Source organism: Astyanax mexicanus, chromosome 6, assembly GCF_023375975.1.
Source record: "Astyanax mexicanus isolate ESR-SI-001 chromosome 6, AstMex3_surface, whole genome shotgun sequence".
NCBI lineage: Eukaryota > Metazoa > Chordata > Actinopteri > Characiformes > Acestrorhamphidae > Astyanax > Astyanax mexicanus.
In genome coordinates this window covers 16,285,212-16,307,997 of record NC_064413.1, presented here as the reverse complement: position 1 = coordinate 16,307,997, position 22,786 = coordinate 16,285,212, and the positions used below count along the sequence as shown (strand labels likewise).

At 39.3% G+C, this 22,786-nt stretch overlaps 1 protein-coding gene across 3 annotated transcripts in view; it reads right to left on the bottom strand.

Moving 5' to 3' along the window:
• Window positions 1–22,786, bottom strand: part of triob (trio Rho guanine nucleotide exchange factor b) — a 274,443-nt gene that overhangs the window by 234,023 nt on the left and 17,634 nt on the right. For all 3 annotated transcript variants that reach the window (XM_049480847.1, XM_049480843.1, XM_049480844.1), the window contains exon 2: window positions 11,744–11,794. In XM_049480847.1, the coding sequence (XP_049336804.1) occupies window positions 11,744–11,794 (51 nt within the window). The remainder of the gene's footprint in view (window positions 1–11,743; window positions 11,795–22,786) is intronic.

Sequence of the window (22,786 nt, the reverse complement as noted above, 5' to 3'; positions counted from 1 at the left end):
ACTGTCTGTTCAGACAGAGTTGTGTTGCTGCAACTTGGAAATTCATCAGATTTCTTCAATCAGAATTAAAAACATTAGATTCAATATGAACTGTCAAATATGACGTAAAAGATTTAAACAGCTTTTAACTGTTGAAACAGTTGACACAGACTTTAAAACTGTTAGATGTAGGGGTGGGCGATATGGCCCTAAAATAATATCATGATGTTCGCGTAACTATATTCTTGGCAATATAACAAAACAAAAAAGGGCGTTAAAGACGGCATGAGCCAAAACATGTCCACCTTGGAATAAAAGGATTTAAGCAGTTAAATTCTTGCTTTTTATTGAGAGCGGGCTTCCTTGTTCCATGAAGGGAACATTATAGCTTTTTTTGGATGCCCGACACATCGTTATACTTCAGAAAGAGTGCAAGGTGAAGGTTCATTTTTGTACTTCAGTAAAACACTGAATTAGATTAAAATCATTTCAGAAATACACTACTGCAGTGAAATGAAAATTATTTTTTTTCTATTACATACGATATTATATGTCACACCTCTAACTGAGATATTACAAAATACAAGACAGAATTTAAATTAAATGATACTTGAAAGATATAATCTGTCTCTAGTAGATAAATAATAGGACATGAGAAAACTTCATTTTTTTTTTTTTATATAAAAACAGCAAAAACTTAGTACCCTGGTGTGATGATTAGGGGTGTGTGATACGCCACAATATTTCAGGGTTTAATATCGTTTACGATATTTAAAAATGTTGTTAATATTATTGTGCTTGATACGATATAGCACACCCCTAGTTAGATGTTTAGTATTCAAATATATGGCCTGCTGTGTCTATTTTCGCTAAGCAGAGTAAAATATATATATTTTTGGTCATATAAGCTGCATATATTCTGTCTGCATCAAACATGGCTTGTTTTTTTTCTGTTTGTTTTAATTATCACCAAGGTCTCACAGAGGCACAGCCAGTATAGTACAGTGGACTGAACACCTGTACAGCACATACATATACGCTAACTGAACATCTCATTCCATAATCATGGACTATGACTAGCTAGCCCCGTCTTGGCTGAAGCCTGCACTGTTCTGGGAAGTCCTTCCACTAATTTGTGGAACATGGATTTGGGGATTCGCTTCCACTCAACCACAAGAACTTCCGTGAAGGCGATAAGACCTGGCTTACAGTCAGCGTTCCAATTTATTCCCAAACTGTTCCCTAAACCCCTGGCATCTGCCAAGCCCAGATTTGTCTGTTAAACCTGCCAGATGGTGAAGTGTGATTCATCAGTGTGGAGAACACGTTTCCAGTCCAGGATTTGTGTGCTTTACACCACTGTAGTTCAATTCTGGCACTGCACATTGTGAGACGATGGTTGTGTGTGGCAAAATGACTGTGGAAACCCATTTAATTGAGCTGCCAAATTGCTGCTTGCAGAGAAAAAGTGCTACAAGTGGTTCTTTAGGTGATGCCACAGAAGAACCACTCATGGTTCCAGAAGGAAGCTCCAGGAAATAATAATAACAGCCAAAAAGAACCAAGAGAGATAAAAAATAGTGTAAAGGCTAACAGAACCTTCATAAAAAAAAATAAGAAGCTGCTTGTTATTATGTAGCTTTCACTTCATAATAACAGTTCCTTTTAAACTCAGATGTGAACATTTCTCAGTTCCCATTCTACACATAGGGTTTGTCGATGGATGGAACTGTTGTTACTGAAACGGACCACTTCTTTTTTAGGTAGTGTTATATAACAACGGTTAATGTTTTTTGCGAAATATACGCACATATACTCAATCATTTTAGCTGACCTCAATATTGTCTGCTAGGGTGTGTGATTTTGTATCTAACCGAAAAATAGCACCAAAATTTTGGAATATCTTTATTGCAAAAATATCCTGAAATATTGTGATACTATTTTAGGGTCATCTGGGTACATCTTTTTTGCTGTTTGTAGCAAAAAAGAAGATTCACAGTTTTCATTTACTATTAAATAGTATCATAATTTTAATTGTATATAATAAAATCAGTAAATTAAATTTTATATTAATTTTGTGGCAGTAGTGTGTTCCTGATTTTTTTATGTTTTATCATATCACCAAATACAGGGGTTGGACAACGAAACTGAAACACCTGGTTTTAGACCACAATAATTTATTGTCCTGACGGACAGTTCTGGTGGAAACAGGAGAGTTGAGGTGCACAATGAATTCTGCCGTGATTTTTTATGTAATTTGGATACAATCTGGGTAAGCACCCGAACATCCCTTTCAGACAGCTTACTCTTGCGTCCACAATTAATCCTGTTGGATGTGGTTGGTCCTTCTTGGTGGTATGCTGACATTACCCTGGATACTGTGGCTCTTGATACATCACAAAGACTTGCTGTCTTGGTCACAGATGTGCCAGCAAGACGTGCACCAACAATTTGTCCTCTTTTGAACTCTGGTATGTCACCCATAATGTTGTGTGCATTGCAATATTTTGAGCAAAACTGTGCTTTTAGCCTGATAATTGAACCTTTACACCCTGCTCTTACTGGTGCAGTGTGCAGTTAATGAAGATTGGCCACCAGGCTGCTCCAATTTAGCCATGAAACCTCCCACACTAAAAGGACAGGTGTTTCAGTTTCATTGTCCAACCCCTTTATATTTACTGCAAAATACCCTGAAATATTGTTATATTATTTTAGGGTCATATTGCCCAACCAATTTTCCACTGTGTTTAATTAGCAAGAAGAGCCTATAAACATAAATGAGCCAGTTTTTAAATTGTACAGCTAAATTGTAACTTTACTCATTTGTATCCTATAAGATTTCTGACAATTAACAAGACACCCACCTGACCTGAATATGTATAAACTATACAGCTGAGAAGCTGTCTGTTGCTCTATTGTACCACAATATTAGTCCTGTAATTTATTAAGGAAAAGTTAAATATGAATTATAATTTGATGCTGCATGTTCAGTCACTGGATTCATCCAGTAATTATTCAACACTTACCGTATAAAAATAATCAAAAAAATAAGGTATGTGGATTTTTTTTTTTAATGTGGAAGGCGCACTTTCAATAAACATCTATTTTCTGCTCTATTTTCATACATAAGGCGCACCAGTGGTGAGGGTGGGGGTTTTTAAGTTAAGTAAAGCTGTAATTCAAAAAAGAAAAAAAAAAACTTAAAGTTAAACGAGTGCTGGATGTTAATCTACACAGATTTCTCCCCTGAAACAGTTTATTTGGGTGAGTAAAGCGCTTCTGTTCATTTAAATCAAGCTTAGATTTCCATAGCGCTAGCTATGGTTAGCAGCTAATGCTGCCCTACAGCACTACACTGTGGAACCCTGAGTGTTTCAGGAAGTCAGGGTGATATTAGCTAGTGGTTCGTCCCACGTAGCTTGTTTTAACACGGTAAACACGCAGACTACAGTCTACAGACTACAGACTACAGAGCTAATGCTCAGCGGGGTTAGCGGCTAATGCTAATGCTGCTCCAGCAGTGCTGGCCAGGCTTAGCAGCAGGCTACAGGCTGATATATGATCGCATCTGAACAGCGAAAGAGCTAGCGCTTAGCGAGATTAGTGGCTAATGCTTATACTGACACTCCTGTATAAACACTGTTCTTTGGCAGAGTTGCTTTGTTGCTCCTTACAACCTGACTGGTAAAATTCATACATAAGGTGCCTAGGATTATAAGGCGTACTGACGATTTTTGGGAAAATTAAAGGATTTTAAGCGCACCTTTTAGTGCAAAAAATAAGGTAAGAACTTCTTCACGCCATTACTGTCACCATTTGTCTATACAGGCTCATGCTGGAAGCTACAGCCTTCCAAACGCTGTGTTTCAGTCAAATGAATCATTTGCCTTGGTCTTTCAGAGCATTCCTCAATAGCTTTTTTTCACCTGCTTAAGAAGCCCTCCGGATACAAGACTGACACTCAAAGCTTTTCCCTTCACTGCAGAGGCTGAAAGAGACGCTCGGCTGCTTTCAAGCCCGGCCCAGTTCAGGCCAGCGGCTCCGGCGGTCCGACCGGCAGTGTCTGTCTGGTAAAGGGCTTTGGCAACATACACAAAGACCTTCTCTAGAGAGCTCCTTTGTGCAAATGTTCTCCCTGCGGCCCGGAGAGAGCAGCCTAGCCAGGCCAAGCTCAGTATAAGCATGAAACGCTTCAGTCTCCAATTAGAGGAGGGCCTTAACACTGCTGGGAATGCTGCAGAACCCGAGTATGTATGAGTGTCTGTTGGAGTCAATATGTCCGACTTCACTGTTCACAGTTTTAAAAAAGCTTAAGAATGTATTCCACATTTACAGTCTTTATGTCTTATTTCAACCAGTTTCCGTTTCATCAACATTTTGATTCTAATGCGTTTTGACCTGAAAGGAAAGTGTAGTCTCTTGTAATCATTATCACCTTTCTTAAGTTCAGCTACTATTGTTGGGTAATCAGCATGAAATGAAAAACAGGCCTGGATTTAGGCTGAGCTCTACCCAGAAAGGTGTCAGGGACAAGGCACAAATAACAGAAAAAAATAGAAAGTGTCCTGCACCTTTGGATATTTATAGATATGCTTACTTTACTGTTCCAACATTCAGCATCGCTAAAGGGAATTTGCACAGCTAATTGAAATTCTCCATGCAGCTCGGAGAGCACAGAGATAAACAGCATTTCTCACTTTGCTGGCATGACAATTTTATGCAAACACAAAAAAATCATGCAAATCGAAGCTGTAATATTCACACGGCCTAAAACGCCAGGACTAGTAAAGGCCAAAAAAATGTATTATCCTGGGAAAAAAGTCTTGGACTATAGAGAAACAGAAGATCTAGCGCAGTTTGTCATCACTAGCAAACCATGCATTGCTAATATAAAAAATGTATAACATACTTTATTTTGATTATTTGTTAAATGGTAGCTAAAGCTGTGCTATTGGTGCAGTAAAAACAATGCCAGCATTAATACCTATTGAAGAGTGAAAGATGTTAAGTATTCACAGCCAATGCAAGACTATAAATCTGATGCCAAGCCAAATTTATATAGCCTGGTTCAACCTCCCCTGAACCAGGTTGTTTCATTTAATGATGATCTATAATATTAAAGGTTTCATTCCATCGTTTTTTCTATCATTTATAAATGTCTAGTTGTGGTCTCTAGTATGAATTAATGTAATGTGAGCTGTTTTTGGTGAAAAAAAGAACACTTCAGTTCAGTTGAGGAGTGGGTGAGGAGAAACTTTTTTTGGCTCTTGCTCATGAATATTCATACATGCAAACATATCGTCTCTGATCATCACTGCGAGGCAGCGAGACGGAGAACAGTTGTGTAATGCCCTGCTAAGTGCAGTCCAGCCACTGACCTAGTCTTAGAGTCTCTGTAAAACGCAAAATCCACCGGAGATCCTATGCAAACCTTTAGCCACTTACACACAATGGTGTTCGCTGGAGGTGTTCCATAGACAAAATTCTACTGGGCAAAGCATATAACACTGATGTGTTATTTGCACAAAAACACAGCAAAGAACTGCCATGTTGTTGCTAACACTGTTAGCTCCTGTCTTAGGAGACGACGTCACTCTGCCGACGAGACTGTGGCTTCAGCGCTGCCTGTGGGCGGTCGCAAGCCAAGGTGGGCGAGGCCATGAATACTAATCCCCGGGTTTACGTAGACACGTGTGCTTTTCCTACTCTACTTGTTTTTCTTTTTTTTTTTTTTTTTTTGGCCCAACCACCACCCCCCCTCTTCGGAGGACAATTAATACTTTATTTTTATTTATTTATTTTATTTTTTATTATTATTAATTTTTTTTTTTTTTTTTTTTTTTTATATATATATATATTTTGTGTGGATATAGTTGTGGGAGTTCAGGGTTGGAAGGATCGGAGTGTGAGGTACAGGAGGGGGGTACAAGAAGAAGAAAAAGAAAAGAAGAAGAAAAAAAAAAAAAAAAAAAAAAACTAAACAAAAAACAAACAAACAAACAAAAAAATAATAATAATAAAATAAAACAAACATAAAATAAACAAACATACATATATACACATACTCACATATCTAACTATACATATGCTTATACATATACACACATACATAAATATACATAGATATTAATACATACACATAAATACATACACACACACGCACAATTACTTCTATTCTATTGTTTTTTGCAAAAATATGTCATGTGTTACGGATTATGTCATGAAATGCCTACCACAATGGAGGCAAGAAACCGCCACCATGCCCCTGCGATCCAGAGGCAGATAGGGAAGAGCCCAGTGGACCCAGACCATCCACAGCCCATTAGGAGCCCAGAAGACCCGCGGCCACACATCCCGATGGTAACCATGTGCACACCCCAGATGAGGACGGGGGAGACTCCAGACGAAGCCCCCATGGCAAAGAGCAAGAGTCCAGAGAGCCAAAGGAAGCGAGCAGCCCACCCCCCGGCAGGCCAGCACCCCCTGCACGAGCCGAGCATGCGGCCCCCGAGATCCCAAGCACCCGGGAACAGCCCGACACCCGGCAGGCCCCCCCCTCCCACGCCAAGGGGGCCCAAGCCACCCCCAGGCCACGGCCACCAAGGGGGCGGGCCAGAGACCACATTAGGGCATCCGGCCACGCACCCATGGACCCACGGACGCCCACCCCCCCAGGAACGGCAGTGACGATCGGCGGAGAGCAGCGTGGAGCGGTAGGGAGGGCAAAAACCCGCCCTACGCAACCATGTCCCACAGGTGTCCATGCTCAGTCAGCCCCAAACCCAGGACCAACTGTTCACGCATACATGCACATTCACACACCCGTCACACACACATCCGTCACACATACACCCGTCGCACACGTGCACATTCACTCACAGACCAGTCACACACACCAGTCACGCACACCAGTCACGCACACCAGTCACGCACACCAGTCACACACACCAGTCACACACACAGAACATACATAAACACCTAATGCGGGCATGCGGGCACCAGTACCGAGCCAGCGGCAACCTAGGGAAGCAGCCAGCCCGGCCCCGAACAACCACCCGACCCACACCCCAGGCAGGGTGCACGAAACCAGGGTGTGAGAAGACCTGACCCCCCTCCTTCCCCCACCCAGCATGTTGCAGTGATATGATTGTGTATAATGAGAAGAATGAATGAAAGCTACAGTGCTATTAAAATTGGAGGGACAGCTGTAATATGAGAACTGAATAACAGCACCCAACCACACTGCCCCCCCAAAGGCCCTCAATGTCTAAAATGCAAAAATAAAATTGAGGAGCAGGGAGCACCTGCCCCCCAAAACCCTATGTGTAATATGATGTGTGTAAGCTGTATGATGAGTTTGTATGTGTAATGCGATGTTAGACTGAGTAGGAGTCGGGGAAGGGCAGGAAAGGACCGAGGGGCAGAGGACTACCCCCCGGAGGAAGAGAGCCAACTACTGCTGGCTCACTAGGCACCCAGTTCCATGCACCCAACCGCAGTACAGGGAAGGCAAGTCCAGGGTGTAGAGCGGCTACGGCCCCAGGACACCGCCGCTCTGCAAGACAGCGCCCCCATCCCCACACTGCAATACAACATAAATACACACCCCACTCACATACAAAAGACAACAGATATTACACACACGCACACACACACACACGCACACACACACACACACACACACAGACACATTTACACTCAACATCCCACTCTTTCTCATACACACACAGTGGTCCTGAGCCCAGGACCAACCGGTCTTAAGTGGGAGACTGCCGCTTCCCCACCTGAGCGCCCCTACCTCCCCACAGGGAGGGCACCCAGAATCCCGGAATGCCAACCAGACACCCCAACACGGACCAAACCACCACCCCCCACGACGGCGCGACCAAGAGAGGCATAGACCCTCCCCAGCGCAGGGAGGGACCCAAACAGGCGACAGACGCCCACGGGCACCAGGGCCCCGGACTCCGCACCCCGACCGCCACAGGGGAACCCAGCCAACCGGACAGGGCCAGCACCCACCACCATGGGCCCCCCAGACCCACACCCCAAGACCACAAGAGCATACATCCAGCCCCCCCCCCACCAACAACCAGGGCCCGCACACAGAAATCACCAAGCGGCAGCCACCGTCCCCAGTCCAAGGGCCATCAGACACCCGAATCCCCCGATTCCCCCCCAGCCACCTGCCGGACGCACCAGGAGACACGACTACAGCCGCCCACCCCCATCATGTGATGGAGCTGATCAGTGGGAACCAGAGAGATTCAAATGTAGCCAATTGGTTTTTTGAGGTTGCAGACATTCTTTCCAGACTAATGTGGTCTAAAAGTAAATTTCTATAGTGATTTATGCATAAATCATTTTTTGATTTCCACTTCATGAGGATAGTTTTCTTAGCGATGCATAAGACAGTGAGAACTATGTGCAATATATTTGTTTCCATGTTTAGTTCACTTACATCACCTAAAATGCATAGTTTGGGTGAAGCTGGGATATTGCAATTAAACCAGGTAGATAAGTCTTCACATATCATCTTCCAGAATCTCTGAACAGGCATGCAAAACCATATAGCATGTATATAATTCTCAATATGATTGCCCGAACAGTTAGTGCATATATTTGTTTCTCTAAGGCCCATTTGGAACATTCTATGCCCTGTATAATGTGTTCTATGGAGAATTTTGTATTGTATGAGTTGTAAATTTGGACTTTTCGTCATTTTGAAATTGTTTAAACATATCTGTGTCCAAAAGTTCTTATCTGGGTTCATGGAGAGATCTCGATCCCATTTTGTAATTGGGAGGGATATTGAATCATTAATTTTGGATAATAACTTATATATTTTTGATAACAATTTAGGAGTATAGAGATTCATGAACTCTTTTATCAATACTGGGATTTCTAATGTTAGATTATTTAAATTAAATCTTGCTTGTATAATGGACTTTAATTGTAGATACTCCAGAAATTTGCTACTGCTAATTTCGTATTTTGAAATAAGATCTTCAAATGACATAAAGGTCCCCTCCTGTATAACATGTTCTAAATTCTTAATTCCTTTCTCTTGCCATTGCGAAAAATTAATAACTGTTTTTTTCTGACATATATCTGGGTTGTTCCAAATGGGTGTCCTTTTACATGGTATTAGTGAAGACTTAGCTATCTTTAAAAATTCCCACCAAGCTGTCAGAGTGGTGTTTATGTTTAGGCTTTTAAAGCAGCTATGGTGTTTAATACTGGAGCTAATGAAAGGTAAGTCAGAGATTTTCACTTTTCCACTGAGTGTTTGTTCTAGGTCCAGCCATGGACTGCCTAAAGGGTTTGTTTTAATCCAACTTGTAACATATTGCAATCTATTGGCTAAAAAATAGTGATAGAAGTTTGGTAGTTCTAGACCACCATGGCATTTTAGCTTCTGTAAAGTCTTCAGACTTATTCTCGATGTTTTATTTTTCCATAAAAATTTTGAAATGTTTGAGTCTAATGACTTAAACCAAGCAGCAGGAGGTTTATTAGGGATTAATGAAAACAAATAATTGATTTTAGGTAGAATCAGCATTTTTACAGTAGCAACTCTCTACTTGTTTTTCTGAATTCAGTTTCATGTGCAGCATGCATATACAACTCAGAGAGATCTATTGTATTTCACAAAGAACAAAAAAAGTGGATTTTAGCAGAAGGACACCTTTAAAACAAATAGAATAGCCTTTTTTTAGTTATGCATAACTAAACTATGGTGGGTTACTGGATAAAGAAGCTAAATGGCCCCACATGGTTCTTTTCTATTTTAGGGCCTATGAGACTGATGTTATGACTGTAATGCTAACATAAACAGGGTTAAAGGGTTGAAGTAGCTTTAAAGTCCAGGGCAAAACAGAAGTGATGCACATGTGCAGAACCACTTCTGCAAAATGACATGTGTTGTGAGGCAAAAACAGTTTCTAAGTTGAGCACAAGTTTTAGCTTTGAATAAGGTTAAAAGGCCTTGCTGCTACCTGTATGTTTAGCTTCTAATGAGTCTTATGTTTTTGTTAGCTAGCAAGCTGTTATCAAGTGTAAAATAGCTTATTGTTGTGTAATATAAACAAATACTTACTACTATTTACCTTACTATAACTTTACCATACACTGAGCATTATTACTGCAATAATGTATTATGTTAATATAAAATAGTAAAATACTACTTCCTGTACTGTTTCTGCCCAGTTGAGCGTAACCAATGTGTGCTTTTGTGTTTTAGAGGTTATTTGCTGTGCTACATGATCCATGCGTTCTGTGTGAAAGGCTAGTGTGATTAATATAGGACTGAACCTTCACTACATCTGGTGTAAATTGGGCTGAAGATCAAAGAGCGTCCATCGGTCAAAACCTAGATTTGTGACCCACGCAGTTCAACACAAAGGGCCAGACTCATAAAACACAGACACATTTAATGAGATGTTCGAAACGAACAGTGCTGCAGTAACACATTCAAACACAAGAATGGTTCATTTCTACTGTTCACAACAGGAAATGCTAATTAGGGTAGACACTATTAAAGAGTTGCATTGATGCAAGTATATTAATGGAATATACATACTAAACTTTATGATTTTAAATTTAGGGATGCACTGAAGTTGTTTTTTTTTTTTTTTGGGCAAACTGACACTGAACAAAATAAAGATTTGGCTCAAACTAAAAAAAAAAAAAAAAAATACTGAACACCGATTAACAAACGCATTATTTGCAAATTTTTTTACCGCTTTTTGTCACCATGCATAAACTAAATAGCCTGTGAGAGTTTTTGTCTTGTGTTTCATAGAAAAAGCTCTTATTGATAGTGTCACCAAAAAAAATATTATTCTGTATTATTAAATTATTCTGTAAATATACTGAACTTTATGATTTTAAATTTAGGGATGCAACAAATAGTTTTTTTTTTTTCCAAACTGACACTGAACAAAATAAAGTTTTTGGCTCAAACTGAAAGACAAATACTGAATAGTGAATAACAAACGCAGATTTTCAAAAATTTTTGCCTTTTTTTTTACCACTGCATATATTAAATAGCCTTTCAGTGTTTTTTTCTTTTTCTTGTTTTTCCTAGAAAAGGCAATTACAAAACTACAATTTTTGCCAGCTTCTATTTGATAGTGTTTTATTCTTTTACTTTACCCTTTCAGACCTGCGTCAATTACAACGGACATCATGTAGTTTTTTGTTTTTTTTGTTTTTGTTTTCAAATGTTTCAATGCACAGAACACTATTTGAGACCTGTTGTCCAGAATAGACCATAAACCAGCCAATTAAACAGTAGCTTAGCCCCGCCCACTGCACTGGAAAAAAAAAAAAATCAGCATCTCATGTCAGTACTACAGAACAAATGAGGCAATGGAATACAAGCTCATTCTTTGTGATTTTTTATTATATATAGGCATGCAAATTAATTTTCTTTTAATATAGGCTTTATATTGGGATAGTAGTGTCTAGTGTCTTATTTTGTGGGCATTACAGACAGAAAACAGCATTCACATATTTTTTTCCATAACTGGAACATAATTCAGGTCTGAAAGGTTTTTTTTTTTACTCATTTCATCCTTTTTACCCTTAACTAAATTAATAACAACACATCTTAGGTCACAAATGAATTGGCTTTCACACACAATCTGGAGCACTAATCACCCCCATGGTGACTTCCTGCTCCTGAGAAGCTGTCACACATTCTACAAATCTGCCCCTAAAGACTCTGCCAGAAGGTCATCCATATGATCCAGTCACTCACCTGTGTGTCCAGCTAAATCATGCTTGGGTTCACACTTCGGAAGAGAGCAGTCTGTAAAACAAGAGGGAGGAAGAGGGAAAGAGAGAGGGAGGGAGGGAGGGAGAGAGGGAGGGAGGGAGAGAGAGATGAATGAATACAATGAAGGCTAAGTCCCTCTTGAGATTAGAAACATGGGACATGTGGTCCAACACAGACTTCCACATGTTAGGAAATCTGTCCTGCTGGTTGGGGGGAGGGAATCACTGCAGTTCAAAGCCACTTTGGTCATGCCAGGGGGTACTTCAGCCAGACAAGGGCAGAGTGGTAACTTCACATGCTTATGGTAGCCTTTCATAATGGACGGTAATACAGAATGATGGAAAATGCACCTAAAGATTTAGCTTGAACTGCCTGGATATTTAATTTCTGGACCTGAACTTTCCAATTCTAGTAACAAACAAAACAGAGCTCGAGCAGAATCAGAGGCTGATTTTATACCAACTGCATATATAAGATGACAAGAATTAAATAAAGCTCTAAATTTCATAAAAAATGTAAAAAAAAAATATTAAAAAATACATCATAATACATAAACATTTTGTTTTAAATCATTGAAAAAAAACATTATTTTTAATTTACTTAAAGCAACATCATGAAGCATTTTTACCCTAAAGTAACAGCTACTATGGTGTTCCTTTAGCAAGTAAAAAGGAAAAGAGCATTTCTGTTGCTACTACTCTGGGCTTAGCACACCACTACCTGCACTATGTAACTCTGGAGAAGTACACAATTCAACTCTGCCTGTTATGGCAACACAATTTTTTTTATTTTTAGACCATTTTCCCCACTAATATATTGCTAATATTGCAGACTAATAAGGCATTTACACACTAAAGAGCAAATAAAAAGAGCAATTTAAGTTTTAATTATGAACAAAATTCTGACATTTAAATCAGACTATTAAGATGCTTAAATATCCTGAACCTTCTGAAGTAAAACATGAATAAAATAAAATCAAACAAAAACAATACCAACATTTTTAAAGTCATCATACAAAATCATTTACAGTAACAGGCTCTCCTCATTAAGTCAGGCTTTGTCCATATATTATACGATAGGTCGATAACATAAGTGTGAACATTAGTGTGAAAGAACATATACAACATACATAAGTACTGTCACATACTTTGTACATCTTCCAATGTGTGTACAATTCTGTAATATAACTCTACTGTATTGCGATACATCAATTTTGTGCAAAAAACAAATAAAAATCTTAATCTTAGTTTTAACATTTTGCACCTGTAAATTTTCTTCTTGCGAGCACAACTGTGAAAAAAAGAAAATATTGTGCCCGTTCGCAAGCTTCATTTTTTGTGTTTTAGACTTCTCGAATTTACAGTTGTACTCGCGTACTATGCGCATCGCCTGCGGCTGCTCTTTTGCAGCCGCAGTGATGATTTTGCATGCGAGTGTAGAAAGGGGTAGTTTTGACAGTTTGGAGACAGGGTCAGGGTCATTTCCCTTAGTGAATGCTATTGGCTGATACCTCTGCCGCATTAATAGTGCTTGGCTTTTAGCATAGCTAGCAAATTCTTCTGTTGTCCTTATATCCCACCCTCCTCTGTAGTTACTTTCTAACCCTGCATTTACACTGGAAAGCGACCATTTATTTTCTATGGCAGGACACGATCTGTCGCCATGACACACAATACAAACACATTTAATTTATAATATATTTTTTTAGTTGAAGCAATACATTTTTTGTGTCTTCTCTTGTCTGAAGCTGGACCATGATACACGCGTGCATTGACCTTTGACACACTCGCGAACAACAAACGATGGGCGACCCGTCAGGTTCTAGTGTAAACGCAGAATTAATGCAAGCTGTTCATAGTAGGGGGTCACTCACAAAACCTGAAGATAACAGCTAATAGCATTCATTAAGGGAGATGAACCTGACCTTGCCCCCAAATTGTCAAAAACACTTTTTCTACACTCGCAAAAGCTTCACTTGAGCAAAAGAACAGCTCCAACATAGCATGCAAGGACAACTGTGAATTTGAGAGGATAAAGAACACTTGAAAAAAAGAGGAAAATTTAGCTTGAGCGCAATATTTAGTTCAGCACACACGCAATTTCTTTCTTTGCGCTCACAACATGAACATTTACACACACAAAATGCTTAAACTCACAGATTTTTATCAATAACCACCTTTTATCAATAACACACACATACAGATTCAGTAGTAGTGGGAGGGTCTTCTGTTGTTTATGGGCCCCTGACTTGATGTGACGCCATACTATTCCCTCAGTCCATATGCTTCTTTAACTTTCAGTGACAGTTCTGCGTACAGCATGTCCTTCAGGAGTGCCTCAAAATGAAAATTCCAATTTCCTTTTGTACAGGGAGCCTAAAAGCAAAAAAGACTTAAAAACCTGGAAGAAGTCTTAAACATAAACCGAAGGGGGGAAATACATGTGTTTTGTAACTTTCTCTCAACACAGAACTACAACAAACAACCTTACAGCACAAACAGAGACATCATAACAAAGCAAGGACTAAGAAGTGTGAGTGTATGTGAGTAAATCCTCCTGTTGGACAGCTGTTCTTTAGAGACCAACATACTGTTTCCAGCTGCAGATCAGAAAACCACTGCAGATCAAGGACCGTTCCTTTATTTCAGTCATCCGTTCATTAAAACGCCCCCCATATATAAAGTGACTTCAACCCTGTTTTATTTGTTTTAGCAGTCGAGACCACCAGCATGTTAGCATGTGCACTTGAACACAGCTATTTCTCTGAAGATCGCTCTCTTCTTGTCTAGTAGGAAGTGTTTACAATTTCAGACACAGGGTTAAACCACTGCAGATTATTACATTTCAACAGACATCATAATATATAGCTTCCGCCATTTTGAAGCGCAAATCAGAGATTGTTTAACTAGCTAGCACAGCCACAACCTGTACATAGTTCTGAATGAAAAGCTTAGCTTAGTCAGTTAGAAACTCTTCTAGAGAACTAGCTTAGCGTAGCTTAGCTACCCTGCTAATTAGCTCCCATTTAAGAAACCTAAATATCTGTATCAACTTCCAGCTTTCCCCAAATTAATAGCGTTTAATCCCAAATCCCCTCGCGTTTTGGGGGCTAAGTGCTTTGCAGTGCACATAAAAACATCCTCAGAGGTAAAAATTGTAGCTTTGGGGAATAAATAATCATATGGCTATCAATTATAATAAAAAGCAGACATGTTATTTTTGAGTTCTTTATTGGTGGGCTGTGTGCTAACATGTTAGCTGGCTAGCTAAGCTAAGGAAATACCCATATAACAAACCATTTGATTAAAAAGTTTAGATTAAAAATGCTATATGTGCATTTTATGTGGAATTTCTCTGGTGGTAGAAAAGGCGCTAATTTTAGTCAATTTGTGTCGTCCTGACAGTAAGCTCAGGTTGTAGAATACAGCAGAGAAAAGCAGAATAATCGGCATAAAACTATTAAAAACATTAAAAACTTTCCGTGTGTGTGATTGTGTGCGAGTGTAAATTCACAGGAAAATATAGTACAAACCGAATAACAGAACTCAACAGAACACTCTAGCTAATATAAGTTAAGGTTGCTAAGATGTGGTTAGTAATAGTAAGTAATCTTTATTTATATAGCACATTCCAGAGCATCTCACATATACAGCTCCGGAACAAAAATAATAAAAAATTGAAAACTTCTGGAATATAATCAAGAGTAAGATGGATAATTACAGGCCATCAACCCAAGCTGAACTGCTTGAAAGTTATCCAAAAGCAGTGTGTAAGGCTGGTGAAGGAGAACATGCCAAGATGCATTAAACTGTGAAAGAAAACAGGTTTATTCCACCAAACCTATGAATATTAACTTGTTTTCTTCGCATTATTTGAGGTCTGAAAGCTCTGCATCTTTGTTGTTATTTCAGCCATTTCTCATTTTCTACAAATAAACGCTCTAAATAACAATATTGTCCGTAGTTTCTAGAATAAAACAACAATGTTCATTTTACACAAACATATACCTATAAATGGCAAAATCAGAGAAACTGATTCAGAAACTGAAGTGGTCGCAAAGCTGTATCTAAAACAAAAATGAATCAAGATAGCCAACTGTCAACATGGTCATCAGGATCTGCTATGAAGTGCTATCTAAATCTGATGCTGGTCAGAATGCTAGTCCTTAAAGGTACACTGCCTGGCCAAAAAAATAAATAAATACGTAAATGATCTGGAATTGCTGCAGTTGAACAGGTCTGGGTTCAGCAACAATATAGGTGCTGAAAGAATGAGATCAGCTGACTACCTGAATATACTGAATATAGAGCAGGTTATTCCATCAATGGATTTTTTCTTCCCTGATGTTCACGGGAATATTCCAAGATAACAATATCAGGATTGATGGGTCTGGAAAGAGTGATTCAGGGAGCATGAGATCATCATTTTCACACATGGATTGTTCACTACAGAGTCCAGATCTTAAAGGTCACCTTCCGTCGTTTTTTCTTTCATTTTAAAATGTCTAGTTGTGGTCTCTAGTATGAATGAATGACATGTGAGCCGTTTTTGTAAAAAAAAAGTGCTCAGGTGTCTCTGTATAGCTCTTTTTTAATGGACTGTTTTAGGGGTGTGTCCAAAATGACCGGATTCCAGCTTTGCTCATGAATATTCATACATGCAAACAGCATGCAAATATCTCTCCTCTGATTGGCTAGGAGCACTGCGACGCCCCTCCACCGCTCTGCCGCTCACTGCCTCCCACCTCCTAACTGATGAGCGGTGATGTTGCGTCGCTTCAGCTCCGCCTCTGGGAGTTTCTCGAGCCAAGGTGGGCTGGTCTGTGAGTTTCTGCCTACGTAGGCAGAAAGATAATTCAAAATTCACCCGTTTTTCGGAGGGGGGGAGGGGGGATTTCTTTGCTTAGCTCCTGCAGACAATGGGGGCTGCAAAACAGTTTAATGTGCAGGTGTACACATTCAACTCGGAGAGACCTACTGTATTCCACAAAAAACAAGAAAAATCGGATTTTCGCGGAAGGTGAGCTTTAACCTCATTGAGAATCTTTGGGATGTGCTGGAGAAGACTTTGTGCAGTGGTCAGACTCTACCATCATCAATGCTGCAAGATCTTGGTGAAAAATTAATGCAACACTGGATTGAAATAAACCTTGTGACGTTGGGGAAGCTAATCAAACCAATGCCACAGCGAATGCGTACCACAATCAAATCTAAAGGGTGTTCAACCAAATATTAGAGTGTGTGACCTTTTTTGACCAGGCAGTGTATCTACAAACACAAGATATCCTAAAACACCTATTTTATGGGCTTTGTACTTTGAGATACCTGTGCTCATCCAAAGTAACATGGCGCAGTGGCAAAACAAGAAAAACTCCGTCACAAATGGCAGACACAACCCTAGAATACATGTGTTTGGCACTGCTGTAACATTTCTATACTATTCTAACATCTATAGCCTCTTGCTGTTTTCAATAATGTAATCTTGCTTGAAGTGTCAAAACAGCAAATCCTAACCCCTCTTTCATGCTAGGCTGAGGAGGACTGACAATGATTGATAAGACTCTCCTGAGCCTGACCCAGGGCCCAACCACTGACTCCAGAGCAGTCATCTGAATCCAACATGCCACCTTCCCCATCAGACAAGCATCTTCGCTGGTCTGGGACTAGCTACTCAAGCGCTAATGGGGCCGATATCAGCCCTGATCAGATGAGGCTTTTACGGTTGACTAGTCGCCGTTCAGCTGGCACAATGCTCTAGTCCATAACCCCAGGCGGTGCCGGCAGCCCGCAGAAATGAATGATTTACTTCAGCCAATTTCCATCCAAATAGAACTGCTGCTGTGGGCGGAGATTTATGCTGATGTATAGCTTTATCACTAATGCATAGAGCAGCCCTCCTTTTATCAATAACACACACACATACAGATCCACTAGCAGTGGGAGGGTCTACTGTTGTTTGCCAGGGTCCTGAAATACACTGTAAGGGTTTATTTTTCTTTTTTAATGACTTCCATAAAGGACATCACAGACATAATCATCTTTGATTTGTTTGGTTAACATTCTAATATATTGCTCACGTTTATTTGTATATTATGATAAATACAGCTCTGGAACAAATTTAGAGACCACTTCAGTTTCTGAATCAGTTTCTCTGATTTTGCTATTTACAGGTATATGTTTGAGTAAAATGAACATTGTCGTTTTATTCTACAAACTATGGACAACATTTCTCCCAAATTCCAAATATAAAATATTTCAGACCTCAAATAATGTAAAGAAAACAAGTTCATATTTATAAAGTTTTAAGAGTTCAGAAATCAATATTTGGTGTAATAACCCTGGTTTCTAATCACAATTACTCTTCCACCAGTCTTACACACTGCTTTTGGATAACTTTATACCACTCCTGCTGCAAAACATCAAGCAGTTCAGCTTAGTTTGATGGCTTGTGATCATCCATCTTCCTCTTGATTATAATAAAATAGCTATTTGTCCACAGCCACTTTCCGTAATTACACTTTGGGTGCTAGTTTCCACAGAGATCCACGTAAACACAACACAGTGGAAATGGAGGAGCTACTGAATGTGATGTCATGTGACCAAGAAAGCAAAAAAAAAATCACTGGTCCTCCTGTTTTTTTTCAATTGCAGTCCAGATGCATGAGTTTTATCACTGACTAAAAGTGTGAAATCTTTTTTTACAGACGTCCCCCTGAGAAACTAATCCCGTCCCAATAGATAGATACACCCAACAACTGCTGAAAATGAGAGACTACTGCAGTTTGGGAGGCTTTGTTACTCAGTGCAGCTTGGCCTTACTTTGGGCACCCTCTGGCCCCACGCAAGAAGACACGTGCATAACAAGCCGCCCCCAAACATCTGCCTGCCAGTCGCAATACGTACAGAAACTTAAAAGAGGTGCAGAGGGAAAAAAATGAGAGCGACCGCCAAAGCCTGGACTCCAGCCAAATGCTCTTCCTTCAGTTCTAAATAAGATGACATAGCGGTCTACTTCATGGTCTGCTTCATTCCACATCTAGATTCCGCTGAAGCTAACTGGCAATTAGGCTAACGTGGAATGCAGGAGAGAGGATTCTGACCTTGTTGACTAAAGATGAGGGAAAATGTACGATTTTCACAAGATAGAACTCCACCCCAGTCTTTCTCCCACAACCTATGGGTTTGTTTGTGATCACTACTGATTACTGTTTTTCCTTTTAGAAAATATCTAAAGCTACCTCAGCTACGCTGAGAGCAGGAGCAGATAATGTGCAATCATCAGAGCTTCATCACATTACATAACACTGGGCTTTTTGCTTCAGGAGGCACTGTGGCTAAACTCAACAACACTGCTAGGTCATCAGCATGCAAGCTTGCATTTCGGAGTTAATAACCTGGAAATAGGGCAGGATGCTTCACTGCAGACTTGTGCCTGAAATAACAAACAGTTCTCACTTTTAAACACAAGCTGCTCTATCAAGTGTGGATCAGAGATTGAACCAAGGCTCATGGTTTTGTTACATTTTACATACAGCTCTGGATAAAATAAGAGACCACTTAAAAATTATGAGTTTCTTTGATTTTACTGAATTGAAAACCTCTGGAATATAATCAAGAGGAAGATGGGTGATTACAAGCAATCAAAGCAAGCTGAACTGCAGCAAAAGTGGCATGAATTCATCCAAAAAGCAGCATGTAAAACTGGTGGAGGAGAACATGCCAAGATGCATGAAAACCGTGATTAAAAACCAGGGTTATTCCACCAAATAATGAATTCTGAAGACTTTATGAATATGAACTAGTTTTCTTTGCATTATTTGAGGTCTGAAATCTCAGCTTTTTTTAGGGGGGGGGGGGGGTTGGGAGAAATGTTGTCTGTAGTTTATAGAATAAAACAACAATGTTAATTTTACTCAAATATATACCTATAAATAGCAAAATCAGAAGAACTGATTTTGAATTGTTTTGGATTTACACTGCAGTTTTTCATTATCATCACCACCTAAGTGGACTATACTTGAGATATACTATACTTGGGATACTACAATGAGGGGTTTGTAGAATGTTAGTTTGACAAATTGCCTTTCCAGGTGTTGTGCTGAATCCTGTCTCTCTGTCTAAATTCGACTCTCGTTCACAGGCAGGTAAATCAAGGAGCAGAATGAGTAGACCAGATTACCCTTGGATGGTTTTTATTTCTGTGTATAAATAAAGGGTAATCTAGAGTTACAGGAGATACAAGAGTCATAAGTCTCAGCATTAGGATCCATATTGCTGCATGATATACGAAAATGTGAAAGGGAGCTGGATTTTAGCGCAACACAGGCTCTTTTTCCTGTTGTTTTGTTTAAAGGCTGAAGACAGCCTGACTCAACATCCTGTAATTGGTCCAAAAGTCCTAAAAGTGCTGGTGCTATCGCTAAAAGTGCTTTTACACTGCAGATGAACTGGAGCATGGTTCAGCAGATCTGGACTGAGACCATCTCTTTAGTTCAGACCATGGTGTGCCGCACCTTTCACACTATGCAATTTTGGTTTAGACCTAACGGAAAAGTCAGAAAGTGAACACAGTCAGTGACGAAGGCTTAACCAGATGGCTGGTCACTACAATGTTCCCGGTTTTAGTGCTGTTGCCAAACGTAAACAGACAAAACACAAAAAATAATTACATCTATTAAATTGATTCTGACTGCTGCATATCTAGTCACAATAAACAGACTGCAATTTAACTTAAGTTTAATGTTAAACTTGTAATATTTCTAAGCATGAACAATTAGCAGGTTGGCTAGTATAGCTGCCGTAACAAAACAAAATTAATAATAAAAAAAAAAAAACAAAACAAGTGAACATAGTATGAACATGTCTTTATATTTTCAATATGGGTGTGCCATATTGTATCATATGCATTTTTTATTGCCATTAATAATATTTTATATTATTATAATATTTTGCTGTTTGTTACAAAAGTCCTTTCTTTACACGTTTTACTCATCGACACACCAGTGAGAAGCGGCAGCCAATAGCGCACAGCATACTCTCAACTGGAAACCACAGTCCACCTGGAGGACAGCATCGGGCACTACAGCATTAACCCAGGACAGAGTGCCAATCCATATCTGGGCACAGTCATACATACATTTTATACACACAATCCTATACAATACATATACAAATTAATTTATAGTATTACGTTTTTCTGGGTAATTTTAGAGTATCCAGTTTACCTGATCTCCGTGTTTTTGGACTGAGTTTCAGCATAAAACTGCAGCTGTATCTCTTGCAGTTGGTATAGTGACTGATCAGCTAAGGAAGTAAGCTAGCTATTAGCATGCTAGCTACTTACAAATGTGGCAGATAATAACATATTTAGTGCGGTACAGTGCAGCAAACTGAGTGTCAGTATAAAACTGCAGCTGTTTCTCCTGTGGTTGGTATAGTGACTGATCAGCTAAGGAAGTAAGCTAGCAATTAGCATGCTAGCTACTTACAAATGTTTTCGAAAAATAACATTCAGTACAGTACAGTGCAGCAAACTGAGTTTCAGTATAAAACTGCAGCTGTATCTCCTGTGGTTAGTATAGTGAATGATCAGCTAAGGAAGTAAGCTAGCAATTAGCATGCTAGCTACTTACAAATGTTTTCGAAAAATAACATTCAGTACAGTACAGTGCAGCAAACTGAGTTTCAGTATAAAACTGCAGCTGTATCTCCTGTGGTTAGTATAGTGAATGATCAGCTAAGGAAGTAACCTAGCGATTAGCATGCTAGCTACTTACAAATGTGGCAGTTAATAACATATTTAGTACGGTACAGTGCAGCAAACTGAGTACCAGCATAAAAATGCAGCTGTATCTCCTGTGGTTAGTATAGTGAATGATCAGCTAAGGAAGCAAGCTAGAGATTAGCATAATTCTATATGGGTAATTCTATATGGGTAATTCTGGCTACAATAAACAGTAATGTTACATTAGGATGGTTAAACACTCTCCTGACTGACTGTATGCAGTTTATCTCCTTTAATATTTCATTTAGAGACAAGAGGGAAAGAAATAGAGGTGCTAGGACACAGCTGACACTAGCTTTTCCTCCGTTTTGGGTCTTTCAAGCTGAATCACTTATTTAAAGGTCACACAAAATGTATTTATATTCTGGCAAATGCCATAGAAATTAATGTCATTTCGCTTGCTAAAATATGCAGGCAGAGGCCTGGTATACATTTGGCTGAAGTACTAATAGTCTGCTTGAGTAGAATTAACATTAGAACATTATTCCACATGCATAATCAATTAAGGATTTAAAAAATAAAAACAATAATGTAAAAACAGCATCTAAACACAATATTTTGATTTGCAATACTGTACTGACTTTCAAATACACAGGATTGGCGGTAGGCAATGGTTTGCTTTGTGTTGTGTTTAAACCTTGACCACTGTGTTGCTTGGTGATATACCTGTTTTAATTTAACCTCTGGTATGAACTTTCATGGACAACAAAATAGTAGCATACCTTAAAAAAAAACTGCTGTAAGGTTCAACAGGCAACAAATAATATAATATTGTTTGCTGCTAAAAGTGTGTAGAAGTGTAAAAGTCCAAATCCAAACATCACATCTTGCTAGCGTTAGCCAGACTAGCATAAACAGTCTGTTAGCTAACAGCTGGTTGAGGTACTGTTATTTTCTGGACTCGGGTGTGTTTTCCCTGCGGGTCTGGACATTTAGTCAAGTGTAAAAAGTCTAGTCCAGGATTGGCCCGGTGTACCGATCCCAAGTAATCCTGAAATCGTTGGTCTGGGGTTCACATTAAGTGGACTCCGGCGCAGACCACACCAAGTTTGTGTGATTGGTTCATTTTGTAACTTGACTAGAGTTAGGCGATATGGCCATAAAATAATATCACGATATTTCACTGCATTTTTGGGATAACGATACTCTTGGCGATATGACAAAATACTGAAAAAAAAAAAAAAAAAAAAAAAAAAATATATATATATATATATATATATATATATATATATATATATTTCA